We start from the raw sequence: 24,320 nt of genomic DNA on the forward strand, positions 1-24,320 counted from the left end.
AGAAATGATCTCATCAGGTCTTAGAAGGGAGAGAATTTAATGATTTCCCTGAGAGATTGGAAGGGGCACAGAGACCTAGTGAGAGATGATGGTGGGGGTTTGGAGGTCAGGATTCAATCCACGTCTTCAATAATTTAAAGAAATGTGAGAGTTGAAGTCATTCAGGAAATGGTGGAAAAGCAAAGAGAAGTATTGAGAAACACCATCATTTACAGGTGAGAGGAGGCAGAGGAGCTCAAAGAGGAATTTGCAGAAGTCTGAGCGAGTGAAGTGGTCCAGTTCTAAGAAGGCATCTGATGATCCCCACTTTCCAGTATTCACAGCCTTGTGTATCCTCTCCCGTTGAGTGTGGGCTGGATCAATACAGTGCAGCAATATTGACAGGATGTTACATCTGTGCTAAGGTTACAAAAACTGTAACCTCCATCTTGCTAGCCAATTCTTTCTTGTTGGTTTCAATGAAAAGATGTGCCATGTTGGAAAAGACCATGAGGCAGAGGAGGACAGCCATCATGGTATGAGGCAGAGGAGGACAGCCTTCATGGTATGAGGCCCTCAGTCCAACAACTTTTGAGAAAATGAATCCTGCTGGTAACCATGTGAATGAACTTGGAAGCAGATTCTGTGTTGAACCTTGACTGAGTCTTTTTCTTCTTGTGAGGGGGGAACAAAATCAGAAACACACTATGTCTGTCTGCCTGTCAGCCGAAGAGACTTCTTGTCTCTCTTTCTTTTGCATTTGGAGAGCACAGCAACATCTGAGTAGAGTTCTGGCATTAACTTTTGCCTCCTCATCTTTTGGGGTCCATTCCTCAGCACACTAACTTTTTTCTTCTCTAAGTATCTTTTTTGTTTATGTTGGGTTTTGTTTTCGTGTGTGTGTGTGTGTGGTGTGTGTGTGTGTGTGTGTGTGTGTGTGTGATTTGCAATGATGTACTTGCCCAGCTAACCTCTGAATTGTACTTTTTGGTAAATATATGTAACAATGAAAAGATTTTTTTTCTTCGTGAATTACTCTTTATTTAGAAAGGTCCAGATTCTGCCTGGAAAAAATTATTTCCCAAATCTGCAGAACAAGGGCAGAAAATACTCTACAATTTAGATGGAATAACAGATGATAGTAAAAATCTTTCCCTGTGTCTTTCAACTTTGAATTTTCATAAGACAGGAAGGCATAAAAGTGATTATTGCTTAAACCTGATACTTTTAAATCATGTGCCAGTTTCTTGGCAACATCACCCCTCTTGATGGAGTCTTGTGAGGGACTCTGAGCCAACAGTGTGATTGCAGCCTATGAGAGACTTTGAAGTGGAGGCCCAGCTAAGATGTATCTGAACTTCTAGTCCATAGAAACTGAGTTAATAATTGTGTGCTATTTTAGACTTCTGAGTTTTGAGATACAATCGATCTTCATTATTCAAGTATTCCATAATTGCAAATTCACCTACTCGCAATTTACTTATAACCCCAAACCCACACTTATCTTGCTTTCATGATCATTTAAGAACATGTACAGAGTGGTAAAAATTTGAATTGGCTGATGTGCATGTTGCCAGCTGAGGCAAGGCCTTGGCTTCAGTTCTTATACCATAAACAAATGTCCTTTTTACAAACTATTTTGGTACCATGCCTTTGGTGATTTTTGTTGGTATTTCACTTTTAATTTTCTTTTCTTTTCTTTTAATTTTTGTCTTTTTAGGGCTACACCTGTGGCATATGGAGGTTCCCAGGCTAGGAGTCGAATCAGAGCTACAGCTGCTGGCCTATACCATAGCCGCAGCAACTTGGGATCAGAGCTGCATCTGCCGACCTATACCACAGCTCACGGCAACACCAGATTCTTAACCCACTAAGCAGGGCCAGGGATCAAACCCACGTCCTCATGGATACTAGCTGGCTTTGCTACCACTGAGCCATGATGGGAACTCCCAGTATTTCACTTAAAATGGTCCCCAAGCATAGAGCTGAAGTTGTTGTCTAATGTTCCTAAGTGCAAGGAGACCGGGTGATGTGCCTTATGGAGAAAATTCGTGTCTTAGATAAGCTTTGTTTGGGCTTGAGTTATATTCAAGATTTGGCTGTGAGTTCAATGTTAATGAATCTATAGCATATGTTAAAGAAAGTGTATTTAAGCAGAAACACATATAAAACAAGATTAGGTAATGATCTGTTGATGGAAATGTGGCCAGAGGCTCATAGGAACCTAACCATTTCCTCTAGGGGTCGTGGTCCAATATGTGCTAATTCAATGTTCTCATTGCCTTTTTAGGACATAACTGCCTAAAATAAGGAGAATCTACTATAATCCTGTTATGTAGAAGTAGATAACAAATATGGGAGAAAACAGGGCAATTCAGTTCACCAGTCTTTAGGAGAAGTTTCACAAGGAGGACATCATGACTAAAGGTTAAGGACGTAGGTTTCTCACTGTGGGGTGAGGCACATGGTGCTGAATGGCAATTATTAGTGTCACTTTTTGGTTATAGACCAAAAAAAATAATAACTTTGCTTGGCTAAAGAGAATTGCTTTGCATGGATGTAAGTGAAACTCTCTAGGAAAATTAGCTTCACAGAGCAATTTCCCTGCTCCATAAAGCCTAAAGTTGCGTGAGGACTGATGTGTCAAAAGGCACCAGTTTAATTAAAAGCTCCATGACAGTTCAGGGTGATGTAGCCCAGGGCAGGCTTACGACAGCTGCAGCAGCACCGATTCTGCCAACACAGGGAAACGGTTCAACTATGTTCCCTGTGCTGAATATGGGAATAGTCCCTGAGGACCCAAAGCACTTAACACGGCTTTTCCATGATCTATAGCTGAAAGTTTAAGGTATTTTATGTTCTTTAACCCATGACAAATTCTTATTCATTATGATTTTTGATTAGGCCCCTAGCTTTATGCTGGATCCCCATTCCTACCCTTAACCCCCTATACTCACTGTAATGAGTGTGCTAAGTCATTAAATATGCACAGACTTGGTATAATATGTAGCACTGTTTGTGTGTGTGTGTGTGTGTGTAGGTTTAGAATTTACATAAATGGTCCTATGCTATACTACTGAGTTCTTTTTCCACTCCACCCTGTGAGTGTTGCTCTATCAACATGTCATTTGTTGTTTCTCGGAGATGGGTACCATAGCATGGTATGTGTCCACCACCTTTTACCTATCTTTCCCCTAGTGCTGGATGCTTAGCCTGCCTGCCTTCCCACGACCATGGTTAAGTGAAGGGAGCAGCATGAATAAGTGTCCACCCTGGAGTATCATGCTCTTCATTTGCCCATAATTCTCAGTCTTCTCTTGTCTTTCTTACCCAGAGGGTAAACAACACATTTTGAGAGCTCAACTCGTTGAGGCATGGAAAGCAAAAATGAAAAGGGAATAAAGTTTGGGTGACAGGAAAGCCAAAATTTTACTGTCCTCAAATACCAAATGTCTAGCCAGACTGAGATCCAGGTAAGACTACTGCAAAGTAAAGCCAGAAATAGATTCTTGCTGACTCAGAGAAAGCAAGCCATCACTTGTGGAATTAATTTTTATTTCTGAATTATACAGAGAGGCTATATATACTTAAATATATTGTGTTGTTACATATTTTTTATAGTATTCACACTATTTAGGTAGAATTTATTGATTTATTTACTAAAACAAAGGTCTAATAGATACTTTATTCTGAGCAATCCAATACACAGTAGAAAAATCCTTTAAACATATAAAAGATTAATTTGTGCACATCTAAATGTTTCTAAGGGAGCAAACTACAGAGGCATCGTGACTAGATGAAGACTGCAAACATAGGACCATAACTGAACACTTAAAATGAGACCTTAGTAACACAAAGTCTTGGAATAGTGACTTCTCCACATAGGTCAGAGCATGTCTTAGAAGATTAACCCCCTAAAACATTGTATGGCTTCAAAAGGAACTTCTGGGTTTTCTTCCACCCCCAGCCATTGTCTTCAAACAAACTTTCTTACTCCCTGTCCAGATTTTTGTTCTTTCTCCTGATCAAGGAGCTAAATGAATAGCAGTTGCCACTTTGGGAAAACAATACGTTTGCCCCAATGACCCCTTGGTTCCCTTAACTCCGAATCTATAGGAAAAGTGCAAATAATTCCCAGAAGTCAGAACCAAAGCAAGAATGCTCAGAATGCAAGAGCTAGATAGCTAATGATGTGGATGTTTACATCTGTCTACCTATCTGCTGAGGGATGTTCTTTCAGGATTCTTCTAGGATTCTATTTATTTGGTTTGAATTTACATGGAGGCTTTTATCTAGCAAGTGCAATTAAATTAATTTGTCTATTTAAGATAATAAGATAGCAGATGCCTAACTGTCAGAATGGTTATACAGCCCATAGAACAGCCCAAACAAAATCATTGACTGGGAAGATGCTCATCATTTCCATGTAGGAAGATGAAGGTTCAAACAGCATACCTGTAACCAGAGCAGCCTCCCATGAACAGGCTGGACAAGTTCAAAGGCGTGAATGATGAGATTGGTCGTGTCTGGTTGACCTATGACAAGAGCCCTTTATGGACAGCTCTATGTCCTCAGGTTCGCAGTGCTAAGCTCAACACTGGATTCTTCATTACTTACTGTGTCTAGGAGCCCATATCATTCATCTTCCAAAATGGGACATGTCTGAGCCATAGCAAGCATTGTTAATAATTATGCTAGGGCAACAGTGAACCAACTGGGTAAACACAGTGGAAAATCGGGTCATTGTGCTTAGGGCAACGCTAAGTCCTGGGAGAGGCATGATGTAGGCTGCCAAAGGTGGAGGTGGGCTGTGGCAGAGGACGTGCTCCAGGGGTTTTCTCTCAGACAACCCAGATGTTATGAGGAAGAAGACCCAACAAGAATGGCTTACCAGGATACTAAGTTGAAAGAGACCCCGGGGGGAGCAGAGAAAATTGTGGCTTATAGAGGGAAGACAGCTGACCTGTGTGTATGAGAGCGTGTCTGGAAGGTGGGCGGGGGGATGGATATGAAGCAAAGGAGGGGAGTGAAATTCAGTCACCTGTGCAAAGGTGTCTACCCAGGGCTGAGTGTTCCCGATGGCTCTCCCGCATGTCGTCACTACCCTAACACTATGGTGGCACCCCTTTCATGACCACATTTGAATTTTTGCTAGCTAATTAGTAATAGGTGATACTGGAGACCAAGAATAGTTCCCAAAGTTAGGTTGGGACTTCAGCAACACCTGTGAGTAGGATTCCCTTTGGGTCCCATAAACACAACCCAAGCCAGGCTTTCATGGTTGGGACTCCTTGCATTTTAATGACTTTGGATGCCAAAATTTTCTTTTTTCAAGAGTAAGGGAGTTCGCAGCCCTACTTGTGCATTCTGTTAAGAGAAACCAATATCTGAATACTAAAGGGGAGGGGCCAGGATGTACATGCTGGTGCAGGGCTCAGCAAATGCTTTCTATAAAAAGAGGAAATATTTTAGGCTCTGTGGGCCATGTGGTCTGCCTCAATTACTCAACTCTGCTGCTCTAGTGCAAGAGTGGCCTTGGAGTATGTGAACAAAGAGATGTGGCCATGTTTCAATAAACCCTTATTTATGGAGACTGAAGTTTGAATCATTTTCATGCATCATGAAATATTAAAAAAAAAAAAAAACTGTTTTCAACCCAAAATACAAAAACCATTCTTGACTAGAAGGCCATATAGAAACAGGTGGGGGCTCTGGATCTACCAGCCCCTCTTTCTGTCCAAGGCCAACAGATTCTAAGTCACATTGGTATTTTAAAGTTATATGATGACTATAAGGGACTATTTTCCAAATGATAGTACATACTCATATTTAATTTTAAACCGGTGATTAGATGGGAGAGGGCTAAAGCAGATTACTTTTTATAACGCATGTGAGAGAGCAATTCAGATAACTGAATTTACCAAATAATGAATTTCTGAGTGGCCGTCTTACACTGAGGCCTTGGCACTTAAAATGTAAAATCTTGAACTAAGTTTATAAGCTAAAGCACAGACAGCTACCAAAAATAAGGACATTGTTCCTTAAGTTTTTCAGTGTAGATATCTTCAACATCCATTGGAGAAATGATTTTTAAAAAGACCAATTCACAGAAAACATGACGCCCCGTTTGCTAGCTAAAAAATTCACGTGAATTAGGAAGCCTGGCTTCCTTTAGAGACATTAGAGATGATTCATGTGGACAGGAAACAAGTGGGCACTTGGCTGATGGTGGTGTCACATCTGTGTCTAGTTCATGGCTATCTTAAGCAAGCTTAGGATCTTAAAGGTGGAGTTATATGTGGTCAGCTTTCCTAGGGAGAGTTAAGCCCTATGTATTTTAAATCTAAGTTGATCACTGAGGAGAAATCCAGCTAATCTATGGAAACAAATCCACACCCAATGCTGAGTGGACTGAAGTTAGCTTAGTGGTCAACACCAGTCTAAGAAACAAAATACCACTGCACCACCAAGGGTTAAGGAAATATTGAAATGGAAGGTCCTATTTTCTTGCTAAAGTTCAACTGAAATCTCTGAGGCACATCATTGGCAAAATAGCAAAATATACAGTTTCACAAAACATGTTAAGAGTAAACAAATTCTCTTACTGTTTTTCCCCTTAGAAATTTAGAATGGCACCAGGTAGTGCAAAGTGGAAAAAAAGTACCATCAGCCCTGTCTCTTCCAGGTAGATATGTTTAAACAGAACCATGAAGCAGAGAAGCATCTTCGTCCAGCCATGGCCACCTAGAGTTTTCTTTCAGCTTCAGATGAATACTTTGGGGAAGGGGGGGAGAGGAAAAAAAAAAAAAGAGAGAGAGAAACATGAGAAACTGAATAAGAAATAGTAATGATCTAGAGAGGACTGTGTTTGTTTGTTTGTTTTTCCTCAAAGGACTTAACTGAAAGTAAATCACACACATTTCTCATTCTAGGAAAATCTGGTAAAACACAACCTTCCTCTAGTTGCCAAGGCTTTCTCTAAAATATGGAACCTGTTTATTTTTACCAGACTGTTTTTGGAAGCATTTTACACCTTTCAAAATGATCTAGGGGCAGAAGACTGGTGTGCAGGCTAATTTTTAAGTAGGTTAAGATAAGGAATGTTTTTGGAAATCCACCTGTTTTTAGTAAATGACCTTTCCCTTGTGGGGCAAATAAATGATCAGCTTAAAATAAGGAACATCAAAGGCTCAATTGCAACACTGTAGTCAAACAACAAATGACAAAAAACCCTCCAACATTTTCTTTTCAAACAAATTTTTTTCCATTATAAAAGAGGCACATGTTTGTTTTGCTGTTTTTGAAAAAATACAGAAAATTATGAAGAAAAAAAAGTTGAAAAGTCACTTGTTGGGCCACCATTCAAAGAAAGCCAAACAGCCTATTTTCATGCATAGTACCTTTGATGCTTCCCCCAGAGACATTATGTCTTGAAGTTTTAAAAATTATAGGTTAGGTTCATCAGAAGTGCATTTCTAACATGTGAAGTTATAAACTTGCTACCATATGTAAGACCCTGGAAACATGAGCTAAATGAAAGAAGCCAGCCCCAAAGCCCATGTGCCATGTGACTGAATTTGTATGAAATCCCCGGAAAAGGCGAATAGTCAGGAAGTAGGTTGCTGATTGCCACGAGCTTGGGGTCAGGGACATGGGGAGAGACGGGGTTATTTTTTGTGGTGAGGAAAACGTTCTAAAATTGACTGTGGTGTTGGTTGCACAGCTCAGTGAAAATGTTCAGCCACTGAATTGTTCAGTTGAATAAAGCTGTTATTTAAAAAGCATAAGTCAAAACCACAATAAGATACCAGACACCCACTAGAATGGCGACTATTGCAAAAACACAAAAGTGTTGGTGAAGGGAATTCCCATTGTGGCTCAGCAGAAATGAATCTCACTAGCATCCATGAGGATGCAGGGTCTATCCTTGGGCGCACTCAGTGGGTTAAAGGATCCAGCATTGCTGTGAACTACGGTGTAAGTCACAGACTCGGCTTGGATCAGGTGTTGCTGTGGCTGTGGCATAGGCCAGTAGCTGCAGCTCCAAATCCACCCCTAGCCTGGGAACCTCCACATGCTGCAGGTGTAACACGAAAAAGACCAAAAAAAAAAAAAAAAAAAAAAAGTGTTGAAGATGTGGAGAAAAAGGAACCCTTGTGCACTCTTGGAGGAAATGTAAATTGCTGCAGACACTATGGAGGCTCAATAACTAACTAACTAAATAAATAAAAGAACTACCACGGGACCCAGCAAGTATACATCCAAAATAATTAAAAATGTAAAATAACTAAAAACAGGGACTCACAGATATTTTTACACCCATGTTCAAAGCAACATCATTCACAATAGCTAGAAGCAATCCAAGTGTCCATCCATGAATGGATAACAAAACATATTCTATACATACAATGAATATTATTCAGACTTAAAAAGGAAACTGACACTTGCTACAAAATGGATGAACCTTGAGGACATTATGCCAAATGAAGTAAGTCGGGCGCAAAAAGGCAAATATCATGTAAGTCCACTCATATGAGGTTCCTAGAGCAGTGAAATTCATAGAGACAGAAAGCAAAAAGGTGGCTTGGGAGCTGTGGTTCAATGGGGACAGAGTTTAGTTCTGCAAGATGAGAAAAGTTCTGGAGATTGGCTGCCCAACAACATGAATGTATTCAACGTTACTGAACTGTACACCTAAAAAAATGGTTAAGCTAGTACACTCTTGTGTCAGGTATATTTTACCATAATTTGAAGAAATCAAGAAAGTGAGTGCTAGCATTACCCTGATCCACACATCCCTCCCCAAAGGCAGAGGTCACTTCACTCCTGCATCCTCTTTCACAGCATGTGCTTCGTTCTCTGTGCTTCTGAAGTGTGTGTGTGTGTGTGTGTGTGTGTGGTGTCCACAGGTGTCAGGCATCCACCTACCCCTCTAGCATACATGGGAGGAACTCGCCATCTAGGACACCGCTGATTTTACTCTTGCCCTCCAACATTTTCTAAAGCCAAAGGATTAGCCTACCTTAATGGATTCTAAGAAAAGCTTGTTTTAAAGAACAATTATTGAGTTTGGTACTAACCATGTTTGTTTGTTTGTTTGTTTTGTCTGTGGGTCTATAAGTTCATTTTTTTTGGCATTTCTTGGGCTGCTCCCGCGGCATATGGAGGTTCCCAGGCTAGGGGTCGAATCAGAGCTGTAGCCACCAGCCTATGCCAGAGCCACAGCCACGCAGGATCCGAGCCGCGTCTGCAACCTACATCACAGCTCACAGCAACGCCGGATGGTTAACCCACTGAGCAATGCCAGGGATCGAACCCACAACCTCATGGTTCCTAGTCGGATTCGTTAACCACTGCGCCACGACGGGAACTCCAATGTATCACCTTTTTTTTTTTTAATATTTCACATATAAGTGATAACACATGATATTTATCTTTGTCTGGCTTACTTCACCTAGTATGATCATCTCTCGGTCAAGGGAGAAGAATCTGAATCACTTTGCTATACACTTGAAACTAACACAACATTGTAAACCAACTACAATTTTTTTTAAAGATGGAAAAACGTCTATTGAGTTCCCGGATATGTAGGGAATAAGTCAAAAATGTTTTCAGGCCATGTGTGTCTCCTTTCCACTTGTGAACCTATCAGCTTCCTAGCATCTACCAGAGAAGAGGGCTACCACCAGGGAACAGAGGAAGAACCGCAGCCGTGAGGAAAAATGCTTTGTTCGAAACAGGCAGCTTGGGAATTATGTGTGGATTTTGCTTAGATCTGCCTTTCCTCCTGAACCTTAAGTCTGCGTTTTGCAGAGGTTACTGTTCTTTACTTGTGCAACTTGCAGCAGCTGAGCCCTGTTCATCCTCACACTTCTACAAATGAAGCCACTGGTAACTCGCCCTGCCAACCCATGTAGTTTACATTAGTAAGGTATCTTTCCTTTAAAATACCCTCAGCAGTTCTACCACTTATTATCTCTGGGACCTTGGCCAAGTTACCTACCTTCTCTAAGTCTCCGTGTCTGTAGCTGTAAAACAGAGTAATCACCTCTCTCTCACGGTTTGTGAAAGATTAAGTCTGAATGTTTTCAGTGGTACATACTGAACACAGAGTAAATGTCTGTTATTAGCAGCAGTAATATTAGTACTAGGAGTAGAATAGTAGTAGCTCAGTGTCTTTCTGTAATGGAAAATTCATCTCCCCACTTAATGACTTAACAATAATCTTGTCTCCTTTGGGAGTTTTCAGGCCCAGCCATACTGACTGTCTGGAAAGGCCAGGTTGTCATGGATATTAATCTCTTTTTTATGCCCTCAAGGATCTGATTTGTTTTCTTGTCAGCAGGGTTTTACCATGGAGGTGTCTTCTTTTTATCCACTCTGACCCCTAGATCTTTTTCTAGTATGCTTTTAAAAACAGGTCTTTCTTCCTCTCATTTTTGCTTCAAAAATATACTTCCCAGCTGTAGTTTTTGCCAAAAGAATGTATTGTTTGATGATTTCAATTTCATTCTTACACTCAGTTTCTTCCACAGACCAAGAGAATATTTATTAAGCCAAAATTTGGGGCAAAATGTCTGAAAAGTGTGAATGTGGATCAGAATATTTAAAATCATATTGAAAAGTTTGAAGAGTCACTTTGTTTCACTATCCAGGCTCCTGGTAAAAATCTGGAAAAAAGCACACCATTTTGAAACACCTCATTTTTCATACCTGAAAGGTAAACCTTTCAGGGTTTAATTTATCCTTTCAGTTTTTGGTAAACAAAAAGCTGAAAGATGGAAATTGAATAACCCAGTTTTTGGAAGAAGCAGGAGTGGCTCAAAAGTGGATGATTTTAAAGTAAATACAGGAAACTACACTGATGATTAATTTCCAAGACAAGAGGCTCTATGAATGATGCTACTAATTCAGGTCTCCCCACACAGAACCATGTCCCCTGGGCATATATACTTTTTGTGTGTGTAAAAATATAAAAAGTCATGTTGGCAGTTTTAGGAGGTCGATGAATAAATAAAGTCCAAACCTGAAAGTCCAGGAGACAAGCACCTAGGGCTGCTTTAAAAAAAAAAAAGAAATAGTATGCTTTTCACAGGGAACTATATTCAATATTCTGTGATAAACCATAATAAAAAAGAATATGAAATATTATATATTATATACATTTATAACTGAGTCACTTTGCTGAACAGCAGAAATTAACACATTATAAATCAACTATACTTCAATACAATTTTTAAAAATAGCATGCTTTAGAGGAAGCTTATTTTTAATCAGAATTGGAATAAGAAAGGAGTATTCCTCATTGGGCAGATGGGCTTAGCTTCCTATAACCCATTTTCCAGTGCATGATAGTAACTCTCTGATAAATTTCTATAGGCCATTTTGGATTCTAATGTATGTTAAATGGAGTTCCTTACAAAATTTTTGTTTAGTGATAAAAAGAAACTCATATTTTCTGTAGGAAAAGCAGGGAGATGGGCTTAACCTTGCCTTTGCTCCCTGAGGAAAATGAGAGGCCATTACACTATCAGCACACATTTCCTTTTACTCTTGGCCTAAATGAGCTCCTGGAAAGAGCCTTTGTCCATTTCTGCAGTTCATCCATTTCATATTCGCTAGAGAAAGTGTAAAATGCTTCCACATAGGTACCAGATGGGAAACAAAGCCCCTTATCCTAGTTCTAAAGCCAGCCAGAAATCCAGGGTCGGAAGTCAGCAGAAAAAAAATGTTGGCCAATCTGGCCTGTCCTGCGGGGTCTCATCCCTGCACTGTGATCACTTCCCCGGGGAGGATAGGCAAAGGAAAGACATAGGAAAGAGAGGTCTGAAGAAAGGGAAAGCACGGAGGGGATCCGTTCTAGGACGTGGAAGTAACACTAACAATTCGCAGCACCCCCCGCCCCCATGTCGGGCCCTGGAGTGAGAGCCCCAAGAAGCAGTGCTTCGTCCTCTCCCCAACCCAAACAGCACTGTACACGGACGAGGAACCAAACAGGCAGGCAAAGGAGTGGGTAAGCCCGAAGATGTAGCAGCTCTAGGCTAGTGAGTGACATTCTGACCACACAGCTCGTTAACTGTGAGCGCAGAACTCTGCTCTAGGGGGCGCTGTTTTGCTGGGGGAGAGATTTGTAAAAAGATTTTTTTTTTTTAATTAGATGGGCTAAGGGCCTATGGTATTTTGTTTTGAAGAATTTCGTGTGGCAGTTTGCTTGAAGTAATGACTATCTACATCTTAAAGAGGTGGGACCAGTGTAACCTTCAGAAAAGTAGCCTCGCGAATCCAAAGGTCTCTTTTACAGCTTTTGTTCTTTGTGTATTGGTCAGTAAAGACCTTCTCTCTGGAGTGTTTGTGCATAAACTTACTTAAACTGCGAGGTCACCATGGCAACTGCAGAGCCATTGTAGGGGGATTTTTCAATTTCCCCTCAGACCTCCTCCAGGGAAAGGAGATCCCTAGAGAACAAACTGTGACCATAGCAGATACTTTAAATGCAATTTTCCCCACTTCTTCTGGATCACTGGGAAGAAGGTCAATTAAATTTTCCATGACTCAAAGCAAATTAGGAGCCCCTGATTGGATGGTCAAGTTCTCCTAGAGAGCATGATGGGGACTGCAGGTTATTCCTTGAAAATGAAGGATAATAATGAATTCTGTTCTCTTAAGTGACTAATTTTGTCTCCCACTGGTGTTCAGATTATATCAGAGGTTGAACACCCATGCTGGTCTTAAGACCATCTCTCTAATTTCAAAACCCCACTGGCTCTGGAACTTCCCCGCAAAGGCTCCAATCCCAATCCTGGGCCATTCTTACTGTAAAACATTGGACTGATTGGCTCATGTCTCCATGCCCCTCTTTCCTTATCTGCAAAATCGATCTAAATGGCTTATTCTGAGGACAAAAATCAGATAGTGTGTGTAAAGCTTTTAAGACAGAACCCGGTACGTGGTAAGAACCCAATACGTTTTCAAGTTTTACTTCTCTGAGGATGAAACTAGATGGACTAGATCATTTCTTTACTCCTATCCAGCCTCTTGAATCTCAACTGCCTCTTGAATTTTGCAAACAAGGCTGTTTGCTCTCCCATCCACCAAAATAATTAATTCATATAGAAATCCCTATTTCACTAATTAAAATAGAAATGACGTAATTCAGAAAGCAGAGTTGCATTCCTCTGGCCCAAATGTTTTTACATCTGGCTCTAATATTCACTTTCTCGTTTTTTTGGATTGGAAAAACAGAAGACATCTAATGGTGATCATGAATGAGACAGTGGTACTCTGGCACATTTCTCTTTAAAGTTTCTAATTTCAGGAATAGAGAATATGAAAGCTGAACATCTAAACGGTGTTTACCCAATCCTCATGTATTTTTTTTTCTGTCAGAGCCCAGCCATACAATATAAGTAACCACATAGTTGTTATTGATGGTAAATTCTTACTCCTTCTCCATAGAAGACATTTCTGGATCATTGTAAAGGCAGCTAGTTCTGAGTGCAAGGAAAAAAACAGAAGCAGTAAACATTTTCTCCACTGTTACCACTTTGTAAACAGGACAGATTTAGTATGGTCCCATTGCTACCACTGAACCCATCTACACCTGAACAAATGATGAGATTAAGCTATGACTTTTTACCATCGGTTTTGAAATAGAGTCATTGCCCATGATTTAGAAATATAAAAGGAAGACTGAGAACCCCAAACACCTCCAGTGATCTCTTCTGGCTTTTTTTTTTTAACAACCCCCCCCCCGCCATTTTTCAATTTATCTTATTTAGGAAACATAGTATTGCAAATTTTTATTTGCACCCCAAATAAGATAACAGTTGATACACCAAGGATATCCCTTTCAAGCAGCCTAATTTTATTTACATATGAACATAGTTCACAACAGTGAAGATTTTCCAAGACACTAAAAGGAAAAATGCCAGCATCAGCTTTCCTTGTTGATGTTGTTACAGAAAAATAACACATTACTATCTTGTAGCTGAGCTGTGTTCAGTTCAAACAAGTGACTCCTAACATACCGAAACCAGTCATGTCCAGAAAGAAAAACATAGCAGTTCTCCTATGGCACAGCAGGTTAAGGATCCGGCTTGGGTCTATGCTGTGGCACGGGTTTGATTCCTGGCCAGGGAACTTCCACATGCCAGAGGCACGGCCGAAAAAACCAAAACAAATAAAAACCAAGAAGAAAAATGTAACCATATAAAATCAGAAAGTTTTATTATGGTGTATAAATGTGTTTATTCTTTTCTGTGTAATATTAGCTGCTTTCGATATTCCATATTGGTGTGATTCTTCTTTTAGCCAATTTCAAATATGCTTTATATTAATTTCCGATTAATTCTACTTCAACTGTTACTTCCTCCCCTCTGGAAAATATTTTTATTGTTGGCAAACAAATGCAGTTTAAAGAGATTTTGTGATCCTTTTCATATGGAAGAGGTCCTTTTGCAATGTGAATAATTTCGCAAGCCAGGGTATCTGTTTGCACCTAAGAGGTGAGGTTATTAACATTAGGTATTTTGTTGAAAATGGCAGAAGGCTAAGCTCCCTGAGAAGGACAGAGGGCTAGCTCCCCCTCTCTCCCTACCTGTCTGATGGTGGTGGTATTTTTATGGAGGATATTTGGCAACTCTAATGAACAAGGACAGTCAGGCAAGTGCTGACAGTGTTCTAGAAAAACCCAGTAAAGCTGGAATGGACTCAAGAAAGGGCAATCTTCCAAACCCAGCTTTTCTGCTTTTTAACTTTGAGTAATCCTTCCAAAGCAAATGGCAATTTGCAGTTCATGTAATACTGTCACTCCAAAGGCAGCTGATGGATTCTTCCCCATTTTCAAAATAAGGAGCCTTTTATTTTATATATATATTTTTTCTTTGAAAGTGTTTTCAAAAGTATTTTCTTTCCTGTCTAGATTTAAAGGTTTATGGAAAAAAATAAGCCAGGCTGAGGAAATCGCCTTCTGAAAGTCAATTAGAGGTGGTAGTGGTGTGTGAGTGTGTGAGTGTGTGTGTGTGTGTGTGTGTGTGTGTGTGTGTGTGTGTGTGGAGGGACAGGGTGAATGTTTAAAAACATGAGTGGGATTAAAGCAAAATAGGAGACAGATAGGCTTTGTTCCCCAGCAGGGTCTATGTTTGCTTTTGTTAGAACCAGCCTGGAGCTTTCTAGTGAGGGTCATGTGGAAAGTCAGGGTGCATCTGTTCACACAAGGAACCTGGTTTATCTTGGCTTCTAGAATCTAACCATAGATCTTCAGCAATCATGTTTTCTAAACCCAGAGTCATCATCTACAGTCTGTCCCTGGCTTGGAGGACCACATCAGAGGCTGAAAGGGAGTTGAGAAAATGTAGTCAGTGTGCCGAAATGGTGGGATTCTGAGGGATTTGTCATCGGTGGGGTCAGTAGAGTACAATTCTTTCTCCTTCCACATTTTCAAATGTGCAAAGATATTTTAATTCCTTATATTGGTAATGTCCCCATTAAAAGAAGTAGGATCAATTGGAGGAGAATTCAGACAGATGGCTTACCCACTGAATCTGAAGCAAGAGCACAGACCTAGGACAAATCTCATTATTTTTATTCAGCCATGTACTTTAAGGTGGTGGTTCTCAAAGCAAGGTCCTAAGATGGGCAGTACTGATATTCCTGGGAACTTGCTAGAAATGCAGATTCTCAGGCCTGCTGAACCAGAGTCAAATGACTCTGGGGCAAGTTAAGTTTGAGAACCACTGCTCCTGATCTTAGTCTTCTAAGATCACATTCACCGAGCATGGAGTATGGATTAGGCATGAGCTTGGTGCTTCCTTTAGGAAGGAAATAAGATATTGCAGGTCCACCAAGACCGTTTAGATATTTGGGGAGAGAGTTTGTGCAGGTAGTCAAGAGACCAAAATGAAGAATTTGAGAGAAAAAAAAAAAGAGAAAGCTGTACAACTAACCCCCAAATGATCCATGTTTTCCTATGGTAACTAAGCTGGAAGAATAGAAATGGAGGGGAATATCTAGTGAAGGAGGCAGGATTTTTTTTATGGTAATAATGACATCATGTGCCTATGACTATAATAGGTTTGGCTGGAGAAACTATTAATGTTCTTTCTCCGTCTTTTGTCTTGAAAACAGCTCCTTAATTACAAAAATATGGCATCCCTAAAAAATGAACTTGACAGGGAAATTAACAGCTACTTCCGTCTCTAGCGAATCTTGCAACAGTGCAATGTGAACACAGACAAATGCCAAAGAGGTACGTGACACCAACATTCAGTTCCTCAATTCCTAATATCTTCCTTACTTCCACAACTTCTTGTTTGTCACAGATGAGTTAGAAACTAAGAAGATTCTGTTAGAGTAAAACTTTTGTAAGTTGAGTATTGATAGTCTAAATGGGTGTCATTTATCTTGAAAGAAAACTAGAGTATAGGGATCTTTAAACTCCACTAATGCTAAACTTTCTAAAGCAAAAACCTTTCCTCGAATTTTTAACCCAAAAGATATACACTCTAAGCAAATAATTCTACAGATTACCTCCAAAAAAAATGTGCTATAGGAAAAAAAGTCTAAATAGATTATTTTCATGAGGAATTGGCATTTATACCTACTTAAGGAAAAATTCACTAATTTAGGTCTTAATTTAGAATTCGTGGCTGTTTGGACACTGTCTAGGCTTTCTGCTTTTGCAATAGCTATTAAAAATGAACAGGTTATAAAAAATAGTGTAAGCAACATTTAAAATGGAGAAGCTTAATACAGCAAGTATTTCAAATAGTACTTGTCTGTATTTAACACAGAATGTCAGAAAAATTACTTGTGATCTAGAAATAAATTATTAGATATTCTTTAAAAGCAGTGCTTTCTATTGAAATCTACTTGTAGATTTTTATTAAGCAGAGATGCAAATAATTTGTCTAGTGGAAAAGATAATCCTAAAGTTAGTTTATTGTCCTATTGAACATTAACCAGTTTTTTATCTAAACCAATAATCTTATCCTCATGCTCCTTTATATAGTGCCTAGAGATAAATAGCTTTTCAAATACTCTTTGAACTGTTTTAACACCTACTGGTTCATTCATTATATAAGTAGTTTCATAAAATCATTGGCATGTATTCTAAAATGTTTGCATTCAAGTTATGATTTTGCTGTTTTGATACACTGTAATAACAATGGGCAATGATTTTTTTTTTTTTTTAGTCATCCAAATAGCTCAGAAGCTGTTAAGCAATGTTTTCAAGTCAACTAAATAAGGTGTCTTTATTTATTAAAAAAAAATTTTTTTTTGGCGTTTTAGGGCCGCACCTGCAGGCATTTGGAAGTTCCCAAACTAGGGGTCAAATTGGAGATGCAGCTGCCAGCCACAGTTGCAACAATGTGAGATCTGATCTGAGTCTGCCACCTACAATGCAGCTCACGGCAATGCTGGATCTTTAACCCGCTGAGCAAGGCCAGGGATTAATCCCGCACCATCAATATTAGTCCACTTTGTTACTGCTGAGCCACAACAGGAACTCCTAAATAAGGCATTTTTAAAAAAATCTTGAAAATTCATGATGTTAGTTCTACATAAATATTACAAATTTTAACTTGCCATCATTTCTTTGCACTAGTATGAATTTGTGAGGTGTTGTTGCCTCAATATAGCTAAGTAATCTTCTGGCTGTTATATACATGTGGCAATGCCTGTGACATGTTTTTTTGGTGTGCTGCCTAAAATTGCATGTATATTAAAAAAAAGGGGGTAAAAACAAGGTAACCAAGGTAATGGGGTGGGCACAAAGAGATTGTAATATAAATAACAGAAATTACATCTCTCATGGGACAAAGGGAACTTTTAAAGGGCGGCACTGTTATCTGGATGCAAGAATGAAACACCAGGCATGCAGGTTTTCTCAATTCATTCCTGAAATGCAAGCCAACATCACGCCAGCTGCTGAATGAAACCAAGTCTTACTTAGCTGCTTCTGATGCTTCCCTCAGTTCTTCATCCAGTCTGCATGAGCAAAAGTTATGGTGTAGAAAAGAAACGAAACAAAAAAAGCAAGCAGAGTGTGAGAGAGTCACCCAGCAAAGCAGAGCCAAACGTAAGTGGAGCAAATGTGCTTTTAAAAACCAACCTCTGGAGCACTGAGACACACTCCTTTGATAAAATGTGGTGTTTTAAGAACTCCCATTCAGTGTTTATGTCTGTTTCCTTTGCAAAGTCCTTCATGAAGGTGGATATAAAAGTTGCAAGGAGAGCAGAAACATGCTGGCTGAATAAAGCTGAAACATCCACAGCAATTGTCGGGTACCTTTAAAATTAGCTTGCAGCCTGGGCCAAGTCAGGGACTGTCTGGTTTAGTAGGTTTCAGTTGCAAATTAGGTTGACCTCAACAGCTTTACACACAAGACAAAGACTGGAAATGATATACTACAAGGGGCTGGTACCAGGACCTCTTGCACTGGCAGCATGTTGAGGTCACCTACGAGAAAGACACCGGTGTACACACACAGAGGGTCCAGCGTGAATTGTACATAAGGAGATTTTTACCTCACACTTCTTTTATAAGCTCTCTCTTCATCATACCTTACAAGATAAAAAAACGAATGCAATGAGGAAAACAAGTAGACAGATGGGAAAAAATGACAGGTCAGTGTTTTACAGAACAGTCAAAACATGAGAGGAAAAGCCTAGTCAAACATTCATCAGATTACCTCTTGGGAGAAATCTTATTTTTATTAGATATAATCAATGATTTAAAATTTATAATCATATACAACCAGTCCTCATTATTTGCACATTGCGTGTTTGCCATACACCTACTGGCTAAGCCATAGTTGCAAACTTCAAAATCAACACCCATGGCACTTTCATGGTCACTTGTGAACATTTATAGAGTGACCCAAAATTTGAGTCACCTGATGTGTGGGTTCCCAGCTGAGGTGGAACCAGGAGAAGCTCTGCTTTCTCGTCTCAGCTCTCATGCTGGAAACAAATGGCCTTTTTACAGTCTCTGTACTGCCACATTTTTCTCATTTTTGTGTTTTTGCTGGCGATTTCTTTATTTAAAAGGTTGCCCAAACATTGTGCTTAAGTACCTAATATAGCGTTCCTAAGCACATGAGGCTGTGATGTGCCTTAGGGAGAATATATGTGTGATGGGTAAGCTTTCATCAGTGAGTTATATTGTGTGGGTCATGAGTTCAAGGTTAGTGAACCAACAATGTAGATCAAATGTGGTATCTTTAAACCGAAATGCATAGAAAACAGGTTATATGTTAATCAGTAAATGAAAATGTTGTGACTGGGTGCTCAAAGAAACTTAGCCCTATACTCTTCCGAGGCAATGGTTCAGTGCTTGTATTTGTAGGAACATCAGTGCCACAAATAACAAGAATTGTAATCAATGACTATAAATCTGATTATAGATCAGGCTTGTTTTTCTTTCAGTTAAGCCTTTTGATGATAGGCTCCATTCCAGCTGAATACTGGTCTCAGGACTGGCTGAGATCAGATCCTCTCAATGCTACTACGTAATAGGAAGGAGCTATGGCTTGTTATCAGTTAGGAAAATGGCATAGTATGAAAATGAGGCAATGAAGGTCTCTGTTACAGAAATGAGAAAGGACATCCAGAGGAGATGGACTTCGAAAGACAGGAGACGTCATGGACACGTGGGGAGGATGGGCATGGTTGTAAATTTCTTCCTCCAGGGGTAAAGCTTTCCAAATGGAACCCTTCCTCCTGAAGAAACATCCCAAACTGGAGTCCCTGAACACTGCTAGGTGTAGATGAATGAAAAGTACCTAAGGCATGTCTAAGTTCTCCATCAAACTTTCCCATATGATAATGAGTCTCTAAAGGCAACATAGTGGGGTGGGGGCAGAACCTCCTTGCCTGCCCGCTTGCATCTCTCGTTAAGTGTCCTATCCTAATACAGCTATTTCTTGCCTGAAATAAATTTTTAAAAAAGCAATACAATGATAATAAGTAATATTCTGGATTACCAGCTTTGTGCCAGGAGGCTTCCTGAACACCTTATGAACACTGATTTCATTCAGTCCTTAGGAGTTTTCCATGAATTAATTGTTCCTTCCTTTCTCATGTTATGGATGCTGAAGCTGAGATTCAGAGAGTTTTTAATAGGTTGTCTGAAGTCTCAGAGAGGAAGGTGGGAAGGTTCAAATCTAATGCTAAGCCTCCAAAGCTCAGTCTCTTCTCTTCTTTTTCCTGCTGCTACAGGGGAAGTGGTACAGTATTTACCTAGAAAGTGGCCAGTGCTCATTTCCACTTGAAGAGAGAATGAATTTGTCAACTTTTGCAGAGAGAGACAGCACTATAAGAGGTGGGTGCTCCAGTACTTTTTAATTTATATATATATAAATACACACACACACACACACATATATATATATATTTTTTTTTTTTTTGCCATTTCTTGGGCCGCTTCTGCGGCATATGGAGGTTCCCAGGCTAGGGGTCTAATTGGAGCTGTAGCCGCCAACCCATACCAGAGCCACAGCAACGCGGGACCTGAGCCGCATCTGTGACCTACACCACAGCTCACGGCAACACTGGATCATTAACCCACTGAGCGAGGCCAGGGATCGAACCTGCAACCTCATGGTTCCTAGTCGGATTCGTTAACCACTGCACCACGACGGGAACTCCAGTACTTTTAATTTAAAGACTAGAAGTGGGATATGGAGGATGGGGTGCCTTTTTTGAGGCAGCAGGCCAGAGCTGTGCAGTTTATGGGAATGCTATGAAGCTAGTGATGGTAAGAGCCACCATTAGGAACTTATGAATTATGAACACTGCTTGATTCAGCTGAGACAACTGGCAAATGTTCTAAACCCAGTCAGTATCCTCTGTTTACACCTGATACTGGGATGTAGGAAAGCCAGATGCAGCTTACTCCTGAGCTTTGACTTTAGATGGATATTTTAAGGGAGGTAAAGAAAGCTGCTAGAAAGGGGCATGGGAATTTTGCTGCCAGACTGACTTGGCTTTGAATTCTAATTCCATCTCCCTTGTTCCTGTTTATACTCTGCATAAGTAACTTCCCTTTCCTACGTTATCTTCCTTATCTATAAATGGGAGTTTACTGTGAGGATTAAATGAAGGATCTAAATAGAGCACTTATGCCCAGCAGTAGAGACACATTAAATGATAGTCTTTTCCTTCCAGTTTTTGTGGCCCCCCCCGCCCCGTTTTTTTTTAAGTGAGGAGATTCTTTTGGAAGCCCAAATCGGGAGGTCCATTTTGCTTTCCATTTTTTGGAGAAAAATGGGGTATCCTTGTCTGCTTTCTCTGAGCTGATGGCTACATGCCTCCTGATTCTAATCAGACAGAAAACGAGTGAATCAGACAGAGTGAAAGAAAAACATGATCGACAGTAAACAATAGTTCTTTGCAACAGTGAACCAATGAGGAGGGTTCATTCTCCAGCATCATGTTTTGAAGTCCCAGCTCCAAGCAGTTGTTCAGTTAACTTTTTACTTATTATTTTTGCAGCATAATTCTGCAACCTTCAGTATCCATGCTTTCTTCCTACAGGCTTCCCCCCCTGTACTGAATGAAGAAATCATTCCTAACTACACCACTCACCACTCTGCTTTATCTTTCACCTGAAGGGAATCATGAAGAGAAAGGACTTAGAAAAAAACAGAGAAAGGGTCATTTTTTTCTCTTTTCCGAGGGTCAAGCAGATAAATTGTTTTACAGAAGACAATAAAGAAATCCATGCTATGCTCAGAATCTACTGTATCTGTGTGGCATGAGAGGCACAAGTAACACATATACTGATTAAGGTTAAATCTATGCTTTCTCCAAAATGGTAGTAAATTCAGGGTAAAATTAGCAAATCTCAGTAATATCGATAGAAGATTATGTGAGAGAAGATTATGTGAAGGAAGATCTGAAAGAACAGAACAGTTATCTCTGGGTTATAAGAAAAGAAATATGTTTATTGGAGAATATTTCCTATTTGTTTTAAATAGGAGATAATGGCATCTCCCCATATTCCAGAAATGAGTTATTTTCCAGTCTCCTTCTCCAGACATGCAATATTTCTTACCACATCTTCAAAACCCCCAGGACTTACTTGATGATGCTCTCTGGAATATGGATGCAATCCATTGGGATCAGCCCACTGAGTTCCGATAAGCTACTGACATATTTAATTTTACTGCTGAATTTTGAACTAAAAAAAAAGAAAAGAAAAAAGATGTTAGTCGCTCCTTCACCCCTCCTAAGCCTGCGAATTCTTCCTGAAAACCCTTACCACCTTGCCCCAGTACTCTTACTAAGAAGAAGGGCTCCATTATTTGGGTAGTTACTCTGTGTCAGATACTGTTTTGTTTATATAGACTAATTCATTTCCTATGACAGCCTAACAAAGCAGGTACTATTAGTATTCTCTTTTTAAAGATAAGGAAACTCAAAACAGGGAGTTACTTGCCCCGGTTTCACCTTAGGTTAAGTGGCAGAGGCTAAATTTAAAGTTGGGCAGCCTGAGAGTTCCTGTTGTGGCTCAGTGGGTTACTAACCCAACCAGTATCCGTGAGGATGCAGGTTCAATCCCTGGCCTCATTCAGTGGGTTAAGGATCTGGTGTTGCCCTGAGTTGTGGTGTAGTTCGAAGACGTAGTTCAAATCCCGAGTTGCTGTGGCTGTAGCATAGGCCAGCAGCTGTAACTCCTATTTGACCCCCCCTAGCTTGGAAACTTCCATATGCCACATGTATGGCCCCCAAAAGCAAATAAATAAATAAATAAATAAAGCTGGGCAGCTTGACTGCAGGGTCCACACTCTCATCCACACATCACCTAGCCTCTGAATTGTCACTGGTTTATGGTCTGTTTGGCTTTGTTTGCTTGTTTATTTGTCTTTAACAAACAAAAATCTTGTCAATATTTCTTTCGGAATCTACCAAGGTTGATATATTTTCTTTTTTTTTTTTAGTTTTATTTTAAATATTTATTTAGTTTATAAAAAGAGTTTGTTTTGAGAGTTCATTCCAGATGGACCAATGTTCAAAGAACATGTTCCAGTAACTGGATTTGAATTACAAACAGCTTTCATCTCAATGTTGTCATTTTATTTTTTAACTTAATTTTATTGGAGTATAGTTGACTTAACCATGTTGTTTTTCAGTGGTATCATTTTAGATGTGTATAAATGCATAGAAAACAACTTGCAAGGAGACCCCTGAAATTAATAAAGGAATTTGCCTCTAAGAAAGGGGGTTGGGAAGAGGAATCAGTAATTGTGGAAGGAAGAACTTGGTCTGATCTACAATGATTTTTTAAGAAGTTTTGTAAGTTCTATAAGAAGGTGGCATTTTTTTAGAACTTTTGTAAGTTTTTTAAGAAGGCATTTTATAAGAAGACATTTTCGTATTGTTGGTTTAATAGCAAACTAATTCTAAAAATAAAGAAAGAAAAAAAAAAAGAAAGAAACAACTACTACTTGAAAGGGAACCTGATCAAGCATCAGACTTTTTTGAATGGTCTCTAATGGAGCGGCCTCCCCAGTCTACTAGGGTGATGCTGAGCTACCTGCCAACTGTACTGCCTTCTGCTCAACTACTGTGCATTCTCATAGGAAGTCTTTTCAAGGTCGATTTTTTTATACATCTGTCTTTCACATCTGACTTGCAGTTTTGACCCTGGGCCACTGGCTGTGACCTTGTGAATAAACTTTCATCTGTGAATGGTCATTTTCAGTCCTCCTGGTAAATCTTGGGTGAACAGACACTACCAATGCTATGCTACATTAGGCCACTTCCTTCCTCTGAGTTCTTGAACTAAATTCAGGTTTTGATAAAAGACGGAGTGGAATAAGAGGACAAGTCATGCAAGGGGGAAACCTCCAGCTCTGGTGTTAGGTTCACTGGAATATATAGTTTTCTAAACATGCCATGTTCTCTCCTTCTTGGTGTGTTGGTACCTGCTGTTTCCTCTACCTGGTTTTACCTAGCCAATCCCATCAGTTCTTCAAAACTCACCTTGAGGGCTCATTCTTCTGGAAAGCCTCTCTTGATTTGACTCCTAGTATTCACGTTCCACCTGTTACCTTAAAACTTACCCTTACCTTGAGTTCTAAGCTCCCCCTTTTCATGCTTCCTCTGTACCCTGTATTACAGCTGTTTACTAGTCTGTCTCTGTCAGCTGCCAGGCTGTGAGCTCCTTAAGGATAGCAATTCACTAATTTCTCAGCCTCTAGCACCCAACCCAATGCTAGACACAATTCATTAAAAAAAAATAAATTTGAGGGGGGAGAGATAAATTAAAGAGAACTGGATTAGCAAATATAGACTACTATATATAACATAAACAACAAGGACTGTACATAGCCCAG

General features: G+C 39.8%; 2 protein-coding genes across 7 annotated transcripts in view; one reads left to right on the top strand and one right to left on the bottom strand.

Moving 5' to 3' along the window:
• GCNT1 (glucosaminyl (N-acetyl) transferase 1, core 2) overlaps positions 1–24,320 on the top strand; it is a 173,815-nt gene that overhangs the window by 145,907 nt on the left and 3,588 nt on the right. For 3 of the 6 annotated variants that reach the window (XR_002336467.1, XR_001306503.2, XR_002336476.1), the window contains 4 exons: positions 16,105–16,225; positions 17,955–18,058; positions 20,200–20,302; positions 21,517–21,717. The gene's annotated coding sequence lies outside the window, so the exon portion shown is untranslated. Of the gene's footprint in view, positions 1–16,104; positions 16,226–17,954; positions 18,059–20,199; positions 20,303–21,516; positions 21,718–24,320 lie in introns of those variants that run through there. The other 3 variants (XR_001306502.2, XR_002336468.1, XR_002336469.1) reach the window with 3 other exon arrangements.
• Positions 3,518–24,320, bottom strand: part of PRUNE2 (prune homolog 2) — a 270,779-nt gene continuing 249,976 nt past the window's right edge. The window contains 5 exon segments of the mRNA XM_021065057.1: positions 3,518–6,753; positions 13,422–13,469; positions 17,929–17,967; positions 18,508–18,543; positions 22,064–22,162. Of these exon segments, the coding sequence (XP_020920716.1) occupies positions 6,675–6,753; positions 13,422–13,469; positions 17,929–17,967; positions 18,508–18,543; positions 22,064–22,162 (301 nt within the window). The 3' untranslated portion in view covers positions 3,518–6,674.

Source organism: Sus scrofa, chromosome 1 (assembly GCF_000003025.6).
Source record: "Sus scrofa isolate TJ Tabasco breed Duroc chromosome 1, Sscrofa11.1, whole genome shotgun sequence".
Taxonomy (NCBI): domain Eukaryota; kingdom Metazoa; phylum Chordata; class Mammalia; order Artiodactyla; family Suidae; genus Sus; species Sus scrofa.